Genomic DNA, 14412 nt, shown 5'->3' on the forward strand with positions numbered 1-14412 from the left:
TTTCTCCAACTGGTTTATTTCGCTTAGCATAATGCTCTCCAGGTCCATCCATGCTGTTGGTAGGGCCAATATTTTGTTAAAATATATTTTTGTTGATTTCATAGAGGAAGGGAGAAGGATAGATAGAAACATCGATGATGAGAGAGAGTGACTCTTTGATTGACTGCCTCCTGCACACCCCACACTGGGGATCAAGCCCACAACTCAGGCATGTGCCCTGGCCAGGAATCGAACCGTGACCTCCTGGTTCATAGGCCAATGCTCAACCACTGAGCCCCACCGGTCGGGCTAAGTGAATATTTTTATTCTAAAGATAAGGTTGAGGTTCAACGTACTAAACAGTGTACCCCCGATTTCTGTTAGACTTACATCTGAACACAGGCTGTGACATCTCCAGCACCTGTTTCTGCTACGGACTCAGCTCTCAGTGGGCTCATACATTAAAAATGTAGATAATCTTGTCCCTCAAGCTTAGCAAAAACCGAGATTCTGTTAGTTGACAAGTTATTTTGCTCAAATAACATAAAATGGAAACCCAGCCGGAGAACATCTGCTGCTGCAATAATGTCTTTAGCCCATCACCCCCGACGGATTGTAATGGCACTAAAATATAATGACTGGGGGAGACTGGAAAACAGGAGACCCTGAGCCCATGTCCGGACCACCTGCCGGTGCGGAGGGTTGCCCAGACCTGGAGCGGACCCACGCCCCCTGACATCACAGCAGAAAGTACAAACTTAGCTGATGAACAAACCACTTTCCCTTTCATTCTCCACACACATTTCTCACAATCTATAATAATAAAAATGTAATATGCTAATTAGACCAGACAACTTTCCAGATGAAGCTGGGGCTGTGAGGGAAGCCCAGGTCCCAGGTGCCTGCCGGCAGCCAAAGGGAAGCCTAGCACCCAGGTGCCAGAGAGAAGCTGGTGCCAGCAGCTGGGGAAAGGAAGGCCTACTCTTGCATGAATTTCGTGCATCGGGCCTCTAGTCCTATATAATAAAAGGCTAATATGCAAATTGTCCCCTAGACTGGGAGTTCGACCATGGGCGGGATTGACTGGCCAACAGCCCGCAGCCCCTCCCCCTGGCTGGCCTGACCTGATTGGCCCTGATCAAGGTGGTCTGGCTGGACCCCACCCATACACAAATTCATGCACCAGGCTTCTAGTAAAATACAAAAATCTGCAGTAAGAGTTGCTTTTTCCCTTTTCTGCCTTCCCCTTTGTTCTTAGCCAGTTTAAAGTATTTTATGTTCTGAAGAAAAGCAGTTTACTAAGTTTCTCCATTTTGTCCTAATCTCTAATTTATCTCAGCCTCTGACTTGATTGCGTCCAGTAGTGGCTTCCTAACACTTTGAAAAAAGGGGACAAGCAAATCTCTATGTCACCACCAGATGGCACCAAAGACTCACTCATAACTTCAGCCACCCAGCCTCAGCCTCAGCCACACTGCTCTGGGGGAAAGTGCATTCTGATTCTCAGCGCAGCCAGGAAGCCATCACTTGAGTGGGTGTTCCTTGCAGAATCAAACCCTCAGTGCTTAAGGGATGTGTTACCATAGGCAACGACACCTTTAAAATATGTACAAATCACTCAAGGTCATACTCATGCCCGTGCCACCTGCACGCCCCCTACTGGGGATTGAGCACACAACCCGGGCATGTGCCCTGGCTGGGAATCGAACTGTGACCTCCTGGTGCACGGGGCAGTGCTCAACCACTGAGCCACACAGGCTGGGCAGGATGGAATAAACACATCCTATATAATAAAAGCCTAATATGCTAAGTGTCCGGTTGTCCAGTTGGCCATTCAACCAATCAAAGCGTAATATGCTAATGATATGCTAAGGCCGCTCAACCGCTCGCTATGATGAGCACTGACCACCAGGGGGCAGACAGTCAACTGGTCGACCAGTCACTATGATGTACACTGACCACCAGGGGGCAGATGCTCCGACCGGTAGGTTAGCTTGCTGCTGGGGTCCGGCTGATTGGGACTGAGGGAGATGGGCTGGACACACCCCGGAGCCCTCCTGCAGTCCAACCCTGGCTGGCCCACCTCCCGCATACCTCCCTGACCCCAGTCGTGTACCAGTGGGGTCCCTCGGCCTGGCTTGCACCCTCTCGCAATCCGGGCTGAGGGACCCCCCACTCAAGTGCACAAATTTCATGCACTGGGGCCTCTAGTCAACAATAAAACCAGATTTTTGTTTTAATCCTCACACAAGGATATTTCCCATTGATTTTAGAGAAAGTGACATTGATCGGTGGCCTCCCAGGTCAGTTATGTACCCAGCGTGCTGTTCCTGAAACAGTGAGGCCCGCAGAAGCCAAAGCTTTGCCTTCTCCAGCTCCACTGTGCACACTGGCTTGGTACCTGCTGCCCCCCGGGGACAGGGTTGTTCCCCCATTTGGCTTGGCTGCATATCATCAGTGGGTCTACCCCAGCCCGTCTCTGAATGACCTGATCGCTCACTCCAATGCCTACCCTGTCATCGGCGTCTGTGGTGTTCCTACAGCTTAACCCACACCCGAGTTCTGTTGTTTTCTGCCTGCCTCAGCACAGCCAGCCTGGGACGGGTGCTCTCTGCCATGGGGACCAGGGTTTGGGGTGTCCATGTGGCTCCTTTCTCCCTAATGTGGTTGTGAAAACATCCGTCTGACCAGTGTGTGAGGTCTTTTTTGCCCGACCCCACAGGCACCTTTCTGCACTCACCTCCTGCCTCCTCTTGTGCTAACAGTTCTGAGTCTCACCTCTGCGTTAACCTGGATGTCCTCTGTACAGCTGCCTTATTTACACATGATCAAATGTGTCTTCATTTATAGCATCAACCCTTTGTCTGTCCTCTCGTCATCCCCTGGGCCCCTGCCCTAAGCAACACCCGCCTTAAAGCACCACCTGCATTAAAACACAACCCGAGGTCATTTCTGTGCTGCAGGGCCAGGTGCTGTGTGTGGGGCGGGGGGGGAGGGGGGGAGGCGGGTGGGCAGGTGGAGAGGCCACGCCTACTTCACAGGGTCACCCAGGGAGCAGCCAGGGGCAGAGGGTGTGAGACAGGGTGGACAGCATGCCCTCTAAGCACAGGGCATGAGGGGACCTGTCTCCTGCAGTTGTTTCGCTGAATTACAAGGAGTGGAGGCAGGTGGGTGCAGGGGGTTCTGGGAAGGCAAGGTTCGGACACTGACACCCACTGACCAGCGGCCGTGAGCGCAGGCCCCAAGGCACAGCCAGGCTCCCAGCACCTGCCAGTGACCACATACATCAAGCATATCAAACTCAAAGGCTAACACGGGCCAAATAAATGAGGCATGCGGCCCACAGGCCGCGAGTTTGACATGCTTAACGTACATCGTGGCTCCTCCATGGAGAGACCCCAGCGTCTGGCAAGTTTCTGGCAGGTCACAGGCCACCCTGCTGTCCAGTGGACAACACCCATCAGCCCCCACCCAGCAGCCTCCGTGGTCCAGGGGATAAATTCCTCTTCAGTTCGCTCCAGATGTGGATGTCAAGCAAGGCACCCACCATTCATTAACATGAGGCCCACACAAAGGTCTCACAACCACCCACTTCCTCCCTGTGACCCCAGGGCTGTTCTCTGCCCCAGGAGTCTGACTAGCAGTCGGATCAGCCTGTGGCCACTCAGAGCGGCAGGCGGGCACAGGCAGGCCAGACTGTGGGGTCTGAGCACAGCACCATCTCAGCAGGAGCAAATGAAGGGCCAAGGTGCCCACCTGCCCCCAGCCGCCCCACCCTGTCTGGTCAGAGGGGCAGGCAGGTGTCTCATCCGCACGTGGTCTGGAGGTCCAGCACCGAGGGGCCGGCCTGCTGGACAGGGTGTCATGTGTCCCCACCTGGCGGAGGTGCCAACATGGGGGGATGTGCAGAGCAGATTCCTGGGGTTACACCCAGGCTGAGCTAATGAACACTAGAGACTGTCCCAGAACACGGTCCCTGAGGCCCCGGGCATCTGAGGACAGCCCAATCGTAAGGCAGTCCCTCTCCTCCAGAGAGCCTGTAGCTTCCCTCACTTCAGGCAGAACCCACTGCGGCCCAGCCGGGGACTGAGCCTCGACCTAGGAGCCAGGAGGTCCGGGTTCCATTCCCGGTCAGGGCACATGCCCAGCTTGCGGGCTCCATCCCCAGTGTGGGGCTTGCAGGAGGCAGCCAATCCATGATTCTCTCTCACCCTTGATGTTTCTCTCTCTCTCCCCCTCTCTTTTCCTCTCTGAAATCAATAAAAATGTATTAAAAAAAACTCCACTGTGGTCCCTGGCGTGGCCCCCCCAGGCCGAACTCCCCACCCGCCCGGCCCGCCATCCCCGAGCAGGGAGCTGAGTCTCGCTCTGGACTGCAGGCGCGTTGGCGTCTTGATCCTGTGTAGCGTGACCATGACCAGCCGTGGGATATCCGCACAGGCTCCTTTTAAAAACAAATGAGTAAAAACCTTCTTGAAAACATTGTTTATTAGGGAATCTAGTGCACGTGTGGGAAATTGAAACCCATCTATTTATCAATACTGGCTAACAATCAGCTGACCAGGAAAACAGCCACACTTAACAGTTTCAATTCTGGGACAAGGTTAGGATCCATGGCAGGGGTCTCTGAGGGAAACAGGTCCCCGTGGTAGTAAACATTCCCACGCGTGACAAACACACCGCTTCCCACGCACACACACATAAACCTCGGGACCTGTCTCAGAAACACGGTCACGCACATACTGTGGCGAAATAAAACCTGAATAGAAATTATTGTAAAACAAAACCTGAATAAAACTGTGTCCCAACGACATCTCTCCTTGGTAAGTGGCATTTATTGTTAGGCTTTGTCACATCCGAGGTTTTGCTTCATCACCGGTGGGCGCTCAATGACAGCTCATCCAATTCCCAAACCGCAGCGTCAGCTCCTCACACATTCGCAGTCCGCCACCCCCGCCGCTCATGGCCTGCACGTCCTCCCTGCTCACGGCAGCGTCACGGGGAGACGGTGACGAGGGGCCCGTGGGCCTGCGGGCATCACACCACTTCCTCAAGGACTCAGAGCGCGGCGTGCGTGGGTGAGGAAGCCGCGTGTTTCTGCGCGCAGCTCGGCGGCTCCCGGCGGGGCATGAGGTCCCGTCATGGTGCATGGAGAGGTGACAGTGGTCAGGGTGTCACCGTCTTCCCACGTTCGTGAGCCTCATCAGGCAGCTGGTGTGTCTCAACGCTCAGCCCTCAGACACGGGTGCCAAAGCATCCATAAATGAAGCCACACGCCAAGTGCAAATGCGAAGTAAACAGAACGACCTGAAATAACGGGAGTTGCCAAGGGGGTATCGGGCCTGGGGGTCCTGCCGTCACCCCGTTCCGTGTGAGGATGTCACCGTCGCTGTCACTGTCCCGCCGGCCGCAGTGGCCAGAACCTGGTGCTGGGGGTGGGCAGGGGGCAGGAGGGGAACAGGAACTCATTCCAAAACTTGGTTTCTAAGAAAGTATGATTTCCGTCACCTCCACGTGTCACATGACGTCTGAATGAACAAGGTCAGACAGAGCAAGGACAGGATGGAGACCCACGCACGCCGGCACCTCCGTAACATAGACTGTGTGGCCCAGACAGCGAGGGGCGACGAGGGCAGGTTAAAGTTAACATTATGGAGAGTCACACCTGGAGAAGGCATCAGGCAGCAGTGGCGAGGCACCAGGGATGCCGCCCGCCCCCTGACTGCTCCCGGCCTGACCTGCTCCAGGCTCGACTGCTCCATCTACCACCGGCAACACGCCGCCAGCGGGAAACAGCTGCAAATCCCTCCAGCCAATTCCCGATCGGGGGAACGGAACGTGATGGCCATCTATACGCTGACTGAATTGTACGCTTTCCCCCAGAAACGTCCACAGTCCGTGGGAAAAGGAAGACAAAAAAACAAAAAACCTAAAACAAGCAAAAAACACAAAAGAGTACAAAATCTGGCGCTCTCATCTTTTCATTTCTTCCTCGGCAGTCAGCGTGCAGGGAAAGGTTGTTTGCGAGTGTCCTGAGTTTGCATATTAAGTTCCGGGAGAGAAACGGCCGATGCTGACGGCCCTTCTGTTTCATTCCTGAAAGCACTGCGCCCTGAACAAACGTGAAAGCAGCCAGACCACACTCCCCTCGGGGAACACATGCTCACACGCACGCACACGGGTCAGGGGAAGCACACACGTGTCAGGGCTCGGAACTGCATCTGACACAGGCACTGGATGACTTCAATCATTCAGGCTCCTAACAGGTCCGGGCGGGCGGCATGGGTGTCGGAATAAAATAGGTTTCGCATGAGAGGTCGGTGCTCTGCAGCCGCCCGATGCGCAGGGTCACGTTAGTGGATCAGAGAAGGGGTTAGAACTGCTCGCTGACGGCTCTCGGGTTAGACTACGGGCAGCAGTGACACAGGCCACGGGGGACACGGGCCATGGGCCACGGGCCACGGGTCATGGGCCGCGGCTCACTTGGACTTCTTGTCATGCGGGACGTGGCCGTTCCTCTTGCACCTGCCATTCAGGAACCCGTTGGCGTGATGTCCGTTCACAGCGTCCGGCCTGCGCCGGGCCCAGCAGCGGCGGGCCTGCCTGCAGGCGAGCGGCATGGCCCAGGCCAGCAGGGCGCCCAGCAGGGCGGCGGCGAGCAGCAGCACGGCGGCCACGTCCAGCAGGAAGTACTGCCAGAAGGACAGCTGGTAGACGGCGGCCTGCAGGTGGCGGGCGCCGCGGTGGCGCAGGATGTACTCTATCCAGTACACGGTCCGCTCCACGGGGTGCCCGGGCTGGTCCCGGTGGATCTCAGACAGCTGCCGGGCCCGCCTGCGGAAGCTGCGGGAGGAACACGGAGTCACCAGGTTCGCTCGCGCCACCATGACCCGAGCGGGAGGGCAACAGTATGCACCGCCCGGTCTGTGCCCGGCGCTCTGGCCCGTGCTCTGAGCACTTACTCAGGCCAACACGACAGGTGCCCGGAGCAGCTGAGGAGCATGAGGAGCATGGACACCAGGGGCCTGGCTGTGCACAGGCCGGTGCGGACTCAGCAGTTGTGACGCACACCCGCGTCCCCACACCCGCCACGCCCTTCCACAAGCCCTTCTCTTGGTAAGAGGCCCACATGGGATTTCCCGGACACAAAGTGCCTCCTGGTAGAATCAGTGCCACAGGCTGGGCCGTAAGGACTCATGCCCCACCTTCCCCCACCACTTGCTTCACATAATGAAACCTCCAGATACAAAAGAATCCCCCAGCACAGAGCGCGGCTCTCAGGAACCCCATCTGGATGGCCACGAGAAGGGAGGTGCCACGACCTCCGTCACGGGGTGAGAAATTGGGGAAACCTCCTCGGCACCATCACAGCCCCTTTAACTGGAGCTCCCTGCCCACGGTGTTGCTGGCACCAACCAGGCTCTTCAGCAAAGGCCGCGTGTCAGTCCCTCACGGCCACGGACAGTGACGGTCAGCAGAGATGGGACACCCTGGCCAGTGCCTCCTGCACAGGAGCCTTCAGGTCACTCTGCTCCTCTCTCCTCACACTGTGGGGGCAGGAACTCGCTCACTGCACAAATGCTCTGTCGTCCGGCACCTGGCATGCTGGGAGCCGCCTGGTTTTAACAGTGCAACCTGCCTGGCTGGCGTGGCTCAGTGGTTGAGCATTGACTGATGACCCAGGAGGTCACAGTTCCATGCCCAGGTTGCGGGCTTGATCCCCAGTGCGGGGCGTGCAGGAAGCAGCCGATCCGTGATTCTCATCATTGATGTTTCTCTCTCTCCCTCTCCCTTCCTCTCTGAAATCAGTAACAATACATGTGTTGTTGTTTTTTAAAAGGGGGGCTGCTCCGTTATCACCTCTGAGGCCACTGTGCTGAGACTCAGTGGGGAGAGCAGTCAGCTCAGCACACATTGGCGGTTCAGCAACATAAAATGGACTCTGACTACACCTGGCCTGAGCGGGGTGTCACTGAGGCCCCCACGGCTCCCCTGTGCGTCCTCCCCGGGAATGTGGGCACAGGGGCTGTTTTCACTCCCAACTCACGGAGGACCTGCAGGAGGCGACATGCCGGTGCCCACAGCGAGGGCTGTGCCCAGTGGCTGCGTGCGTCTCCCGCGCGCCAGCCGGCAGCTCACCTGGGGTCGTTGATCACCTGCACCAGGGCCGCGTGCAGCTCAGCCTCCGTCACAGTCTTCCACTCCAGCAGGATGCCCATGCCCTTGGCCTGCACGCGGGTCATCGTGTCGTAGTGGTCGCCGAAGAGCGGGATGCCCACCACCGGGACGCCATGGTACATGGTCTCGAAGATGCTGTTCAGGCCGCCATGGCTGAGGAAGGCCTTGGCGTGGGGGTGCCCTGGGGAGCAGCGGCAGAGAGAGCGCCAATGCTGCGTCATGCACGCCAGGCAGAGACTTTCAGAAACCTCTGCAGCGTCAACACCACGATAAACAGCTGCCCCGTCTGTGCCCCTGTGCGCGCAATCACACGCCACCTGGTCCCGTGACTTCCCTGTTACTTACAACCCTGAGAAGGCCTTCATGCTTACACAGTGGCCACAGGGGTCTTCCTCTTTATCTTTAGCAACTTCATCACCAACACACACGTTGACATGGTGGATTATGTTAAAGCCCATCAGTTATAAAAGCCTTTTTTAAACAGCCAAGGTTGGTAGCTCTGAGAGGTTTATCCCAACGTTCTCCCAAACACAAACATCCCTGACCACTGCCACCCACGTAAATGAACTGCGATTCACAGGAAGTCCGTGGGAGCTAGAAACTGCAGCTCATGCTCCTGAGGGCAGACGCGCATCCTGGCTGCGCCAGCGCTGCCCACACTGGAGCCAGCCCGTCGGTGAAAACTGCTGTGGGGACTCGGGCTGGGGCCGGGTCTCGAGCCCGTGCTCCCAGGATGCCGACCTGCCTGCACACCACCGCACAGGCCACATGGGCAACCCCCTACCCCACACAGGCCACGTGGGCAACCCTCTCCCCCAGACAGGCCACGTGGGCAACCCCCCTCCCCTGCACCGAGCCACGTGGGCAACCCCCTCCCCCACACAGGCCACATGGGCAACCCCCTACCCCACACAGGCCTTGTGGGCAATCCCCTCCCCCACACAGGCCATGTGGGCAACCCCCTCCCCTGCACAGGCCACGTGGGCAACCCTCTCCCCCACACAGGCCACGTGGGCAACCCCCTCCCCTGCACCAGGCCACGTGGGCATCTGCATTCACCATTCTGGGTCACTCAAGGACAGACACTGACGAAAACCAGTCCCTGCAGATGGGACACTGGGTGACACAGCTGCCATGGGGATAAAAGCGGGAACTGATCAAAGTTAACGAGGTGTTGCAAACCCACAGGCCCGAGCGCTAGGTTCCCTGAGGAAATGGACAGGCCAGTGGAAGGACAGCAGGACGAGGCACCGCCGTGGACAGACAGGCACAGAGTAGACATACCCTTGTCTTCTGAAGACAGCAGGCACACGGGCCCGTGGCCTTGGACTCGAGGGGCCCATCCCCGCGCAGCCCCCAGCACCCAGCGGTTGGTCCCACAGGGTCTGTCCCTCGACCACAGGACTTGCCAGCCCAGAGGACCCACAATCTCTCCCTGAAGGGAGCGTTGCCCCAGGCCCAGCCTGGAAAGCAGGTGGCGCTGGGTGCACAGGGGGGACATCTCAGGGTCCCCCTGCTTACCCCGAGCACCCTCTGACAACAGCCAGGAACAGTGTTTCAAAGATGCCTGGTGATTTAGGAGGAATTTAGGCAGATGATCCAAATAAAGTAAAAATAATGGACTGTTTCCTTGGCCTCTGCTTGTCTTTGGTTTTCAACTAATGAATAACTTTGAATGTCTCTGTAATAAAACTATGACACAAATCTACATTTTCACTGTGTTAATCTACGACTTTAGGCAATCAGTCTAATTAGGTGTAACTTCATTTCCTGCTGATTTTTTAGTCATATAGAGTATGTGATTGTTTAAGTATATTTTCCAGAAAATCAACATCAGTGACTGATCCAGAACTTCACTTACAGGCCCAATGATCAGCCTCTGCACCACCTTTTCCAGCAAATGGAAGATCTGGCTCGCTGTGGCATCTGGGAGCTGAGGTACCAGATGATGTCACTGCTGTCTCCTGGAGCAGCCCCAGGCGCACATTAGTGCCCGAAAGCCTGGATCAAGGTCACAAGGCACATTAGTGTCTGAGAGCCTGGGTCAAGGTCATGTGCCCACATTAGTGTCTGAGAGCCTGGGTCAAGGTCACATGTGTACAGCAGCATCTGAGCCTGGGTCAAGCTCATGTGAGCACAGAGTGTCTAAGCCTGGGTCAAGGTCATGTGCGCACAGCAGCATCCGAGCCTGGTCAAGGTCACGCAAGCACAGAGCGTCTGAGCCGGCTACTCACCCAGCAGGTCGTTCTGTGGCAGCCACTCCAGGAGCTTCGTGTTGTTCCCCAGATTCCTGGGTTTGGTTCCAGAAAACCTGCGGGTACAGCAGATAGGCCCCTCTCAGACACCACCTCTCTCGCACGGACTCTGGCTACAGCATCAGGTTAACATGGAGCTGCCACATCTGCTGTGGACACTTGGCAAGGAGCCATCTTTCACAATAACATTTGATCGGTTTCCTTTTCACGTTTTCACTGACAAGCAGGAGACACTGGCTTACACTGAGGCCCTGTCCCTCCTCTTCTCACCTGTACACAGAGCAGGAAGAGCACCCACAGGAACCTGTGCTGAGAACCCAACCCCCCAGGACCCAGAGATAAACCCGGGGGACCCAGGGCCAGCAGGGGTGACCGCCAACTCCGTCCTGGACATGGGCTGGGAGGCAACAAGGATGTGCTGTCCCCCCACTCCACCCGAGACAGGGTTTAGGGGAAGGCAATATTGGGCTGGCCCTGCCTTGGTCTCTGAAGGGAGAACCTTAAAGGTTTACTGGACGTGAAGTGTCCTAAACCAAGCAGAGGGCACTTTCCAAGGAGCCTAACAGGAAACCCCACAGGATGGATCTGAGGGGTCAACCCCAGCCATTTCCTGTCAGCCAGGAGCTGTTAGAGGGCATGCTTCACTCCTCTGAGCCAGCTATCATGCCGCCAGTTCACCATTGAGCCCCCAGGGCCCACGGGGGGTGGGGTGGGGGCGCGGAGCGGGGCACAGCCCAGCAAACACCTGCAAGGGATCGGCCGCTCCAGGGCAGGCGCAGGGCAGCACCTGCAGGGCGGGGCCGCCTCTGGGCCTCATCACCAGCATCACGGTCACTGCACGCTGCTGTGCTTTAAGGGCCTGGCCTCAGGTGTGAGCCAAAGCCCTGTGGAATGTTCTACCCACATCCACGGTCCCCCTTCCAGCCCTGATCTGAGGCAAGAGAAATGACAATGAAAGACAATGGATGAGTGGGGCCACCCCCGCATCCCCACATCCCCTTGCATTCCCACCTGGACCTCCCTACACCAGAAACGCACGCAGAGTCCGCGCTGGGCCTGCTGGGGCCTCTGCGCCTGTCTCCGGTCTGTGGCAGAGCAGGGCGGGGAGAAATGGCGTGTTGGGCCAGGCCGTACCTCCAAATCACCTTCTGGGGCAGCCGCCCCAGCGCCCCGGCCAGCTTGTGGGCGATGTCCTCCGACAGGTACTTCACACCGGCGCCAAAGGACACGAGGACGAAGCCGTGCTCGTTGGCGCCGTCCACCCAGCTCTGCAGGTCCTGGGAAGCAACCGTGGCAGTGAATGTGACAAGTGACAAGCTTCTCGTCAGTGTCCCGCCCGCCCCTCCCCCCACCCCACCCCCGCCCACCTGCCCAGTGGAAGTGCCTCCGGGGAGTTTTCAAACACTCAGAGTAAAGACTCCAGGACCAGCATTTCCCTCTAAACACTGTATCTGATGGAGGAGGAAGGAGATGGTAGCAACTTTGGTAAAATAACAGGTAGTGACACCCGGGCAGGACGGTGGTTGCCAGGTGGCCCAGATCCCGCTCTGTGCATGATGCAGCCGCCCCCCAGCGCCAGGGCAGGTTTGCTCACGGCTACTTTGTCACGCTCTCAGCATCTGCAGCAGCATCTCTCACCTCCCCCTGGGCTTTCATGGTGCCTGCACTCAGCGCCTTTACAGCAGAGCAGGCTCCCTCTATGTGCCCAGACAAGCATGCACACGTGCAGAGCACATGCCTCCTGCACATGCATGACAGGAAACCGCACTCTGCCCTGCAGAGCACCCGCGGGGCAGAGCAGGACCTCCGGGCTCTGCAGGGCCCCAGCCTCGCCGACCGACCCCCCACCAACCTGCAGCTCCTCTCAGGCTGTGCCTGTCACCGGCCGGGGAGCCAATGTCACCATAACGGGTGACATGTGGAGCAGGAGCCAACAGTCACCCCCACTCCACTCCCAGTTGGCCTGGTAGCTGCTCATCGACACTGGACTCTAAAGTGCTTTTCACATGTGGCTTCTGAGCAGACATGCTCCCCATGCAGACACCCCTCATCTCTCCCAGGGTGAGGCAGGCCAGCTGTCTGAGGTCCTTCGTGGGACACGTGGCTCAGACGCGTGGCCCAGCCAAGTGCTACGGGTGCACAGACCTGCTTATTTCCACAACGGGGCCCTGTACACAGCAACACGCTTCCAGTCCCCCCATGATTACACGAATGCCCTAAGTCAGTCATGGGACAGGAGGCGAGAGGTGCGTGGTCCCCCTGCCCAGAAGTGGGTGCCTTCAGGAGGAGCCGGGCAGCCTCACCCAGGAGACAGAACCAGAGTGAGCCTGGAGCAGCCACGCCCAATGGCACATCCTTCCTTAACATCAGGCAGCATCAGCCAGGAGGGTCCTGACAGGAAGTACTGAGAGAAGGTGTGGCAGCGGGAGCATGAGCTGTGCACGGGAGAGTCAGGGCATGAGTCTTGCTAACACACTCAGGCCCCCTCCAAAGACAATGGAAACCCGTATATACTGTGCCGGGGAAACGGCCCCAGGGCTGCGGGGCAGAGGGGACAGGGCTGTGAGGTCAGAGGGGATGGGACTGTGGGGGAGGAAGGGACAGGGCTGTGAGGTCAGAGGGGATGGGACAGTGGGGGAGGAGGGAATGGGACTGGGGGAGAAGGGGATGGGACTGTGGAGGAGGAGGGGATGGGACTGTGGGGGAGGAGGGGATGGGACTGTGGAGGAGGAGGGGATGGGACTGTGGGGGAGGAGGGGACAAGGCTGTGAGGTCAGAGGGGATGGGACTCTGGGGGCTGAGGGGAACGGATGAGCTGCAGGCCCAGTGAAAGAACTAAGAACATTGGGGCTGAGCCCTAGACACCAGAGCCTGGGGCCCGCGCAGGCCTGGGGAGAGACCGGCTTCCGCAACCATCTGTCCAGATGGCGTCAGCAACCCCAACCTACACGCCCCCAGGAGTGTGAGGGAGAGTGTCGGGAATTGGTCCTTGGGCCTGTCGTCCTGGGGAAGGTCCTGCCCGGACCAGAGCGTGTCCTGCCCGAGGGGACCTGGCCTCGTTCCCATTCTCATGTCTGATGTAAAAACTGTCCCACTGAGGCCAGGCGGGCAGCAGCTACTCGGCAGTCAGTGAGCGAGGGGGTCATGAACGTTGTGGTGGAAAAGGCCCTAACCCATCGCGGGACAAACGGATCTGTGATGCTACTGAGAGTCAACCAGCACTCACCACACAGACAATGCACCATGAAAAAGCGCCATCAGAAGCACAAAGCCACCGGTCAGCATGGGACAGCCACCGCTATATTCCGGGCGTGACTGGCACAGGCCCTGGTGGAACCCAGCTCAGAGCCGCTGGGTGATGCCCCCAGCCTGCCGGGGCCTCCGAACCCCGCTTTCTCCCCTCAGAAGTGCTGACTGCACCTCAGAGGGGCCGCAGGGGTCAGAGGAGGCCCAACGTCTGAAATGGCTTTGCCACATGAGGTCCCCGTTCCCAGGATGACGTCTCACTCGCATCAGGACCGTGGCCAGAGCTGGTGGCCACACTGAGAGAAAGGAGGAAGTGGTTGTGGGTGCTCTGCACAGGCACTTTAGGTTTTTCAGGGTAGACTGATCACACACACACACACGAAGCGGCAAAGGGAGTGTGCACACAGTGTCAGCACACCCAGCTGCTGTGTCTCAGAACACTCCGCAATATCTAAGAGCATCCCAATGGGTTGGCCAAGCGGCCTGCGGAGGCGGCCCAGGCCATGGTGAGGGTGGCGGCTGGATCCAGCTCTCAGGGGAGCCGGTCCCCACGCCGAGCCTCTGGGAGAAAGGATGCGTCTTCCTTTCCACCGAGGTTCTGGCATCTTGGCTCTTTCCCATTTGGCTCTTTTTCTTTTTGCTGCGACAGTGACAATGGAAAGGGGTAAGCAAAATTCAAAACCCCAGCCTGAAGGGAGTTCTGTGTTCAAGGCTCCTAAGACCTTCAGGAAATCACAGAGCCAGACATCACACG

The 14412-nt window shown here is 57.8% G+C and overlaps 1 protein-coding gene across 2 annotated transcripts in view; it reads right to left on the reverse strand.

The window, feature by feature from the left end:
- Window positions 1-4454: 4454 nt before the first annotated feature.
- Window positions 4455-14412, reverse strand: part of UGT8 (UDP glycosyltransferase 8) — a 46176-nt gene continuing 36218 nt past the window's right edge. For both annotated transcript variants that reach the window (XM_080672222.1, XM_080672221.1), the window contains exons 4-7: window positions 11547-11689; window positions 10392-10468; window positions 8119-8338; window positions 4455-6822 (exon numbers count right to left, since the gene is read on the reverse strand). In XM_080672222.1, the coding sequence (XP_080528348.1) occupies window positions 6459-6822; window positions 8119-8338; window positions 10392-10468; window positions 11547-11689 (804 nt within the window). In that variant the 3' untranslated portion in view covers window positions 4455-6458. The remainder of the gene's footprint in view (window positions 6823-8118; window positions 8339-10391; window positions 10469-11546; window positions 11690-14412) is intronic.

This window comes from Plecotus auritus (genome assembly GCF_963455305.1).
Source record: "Plecotus auritus genome assembly, chromosome: 6".
Taxonomy (NCBI): Eukaryota; Metazoa; Chordata; class Mammalia; order Chiroptera; family Vespertilionidae; genus Plecotus; species Plecotus auritus.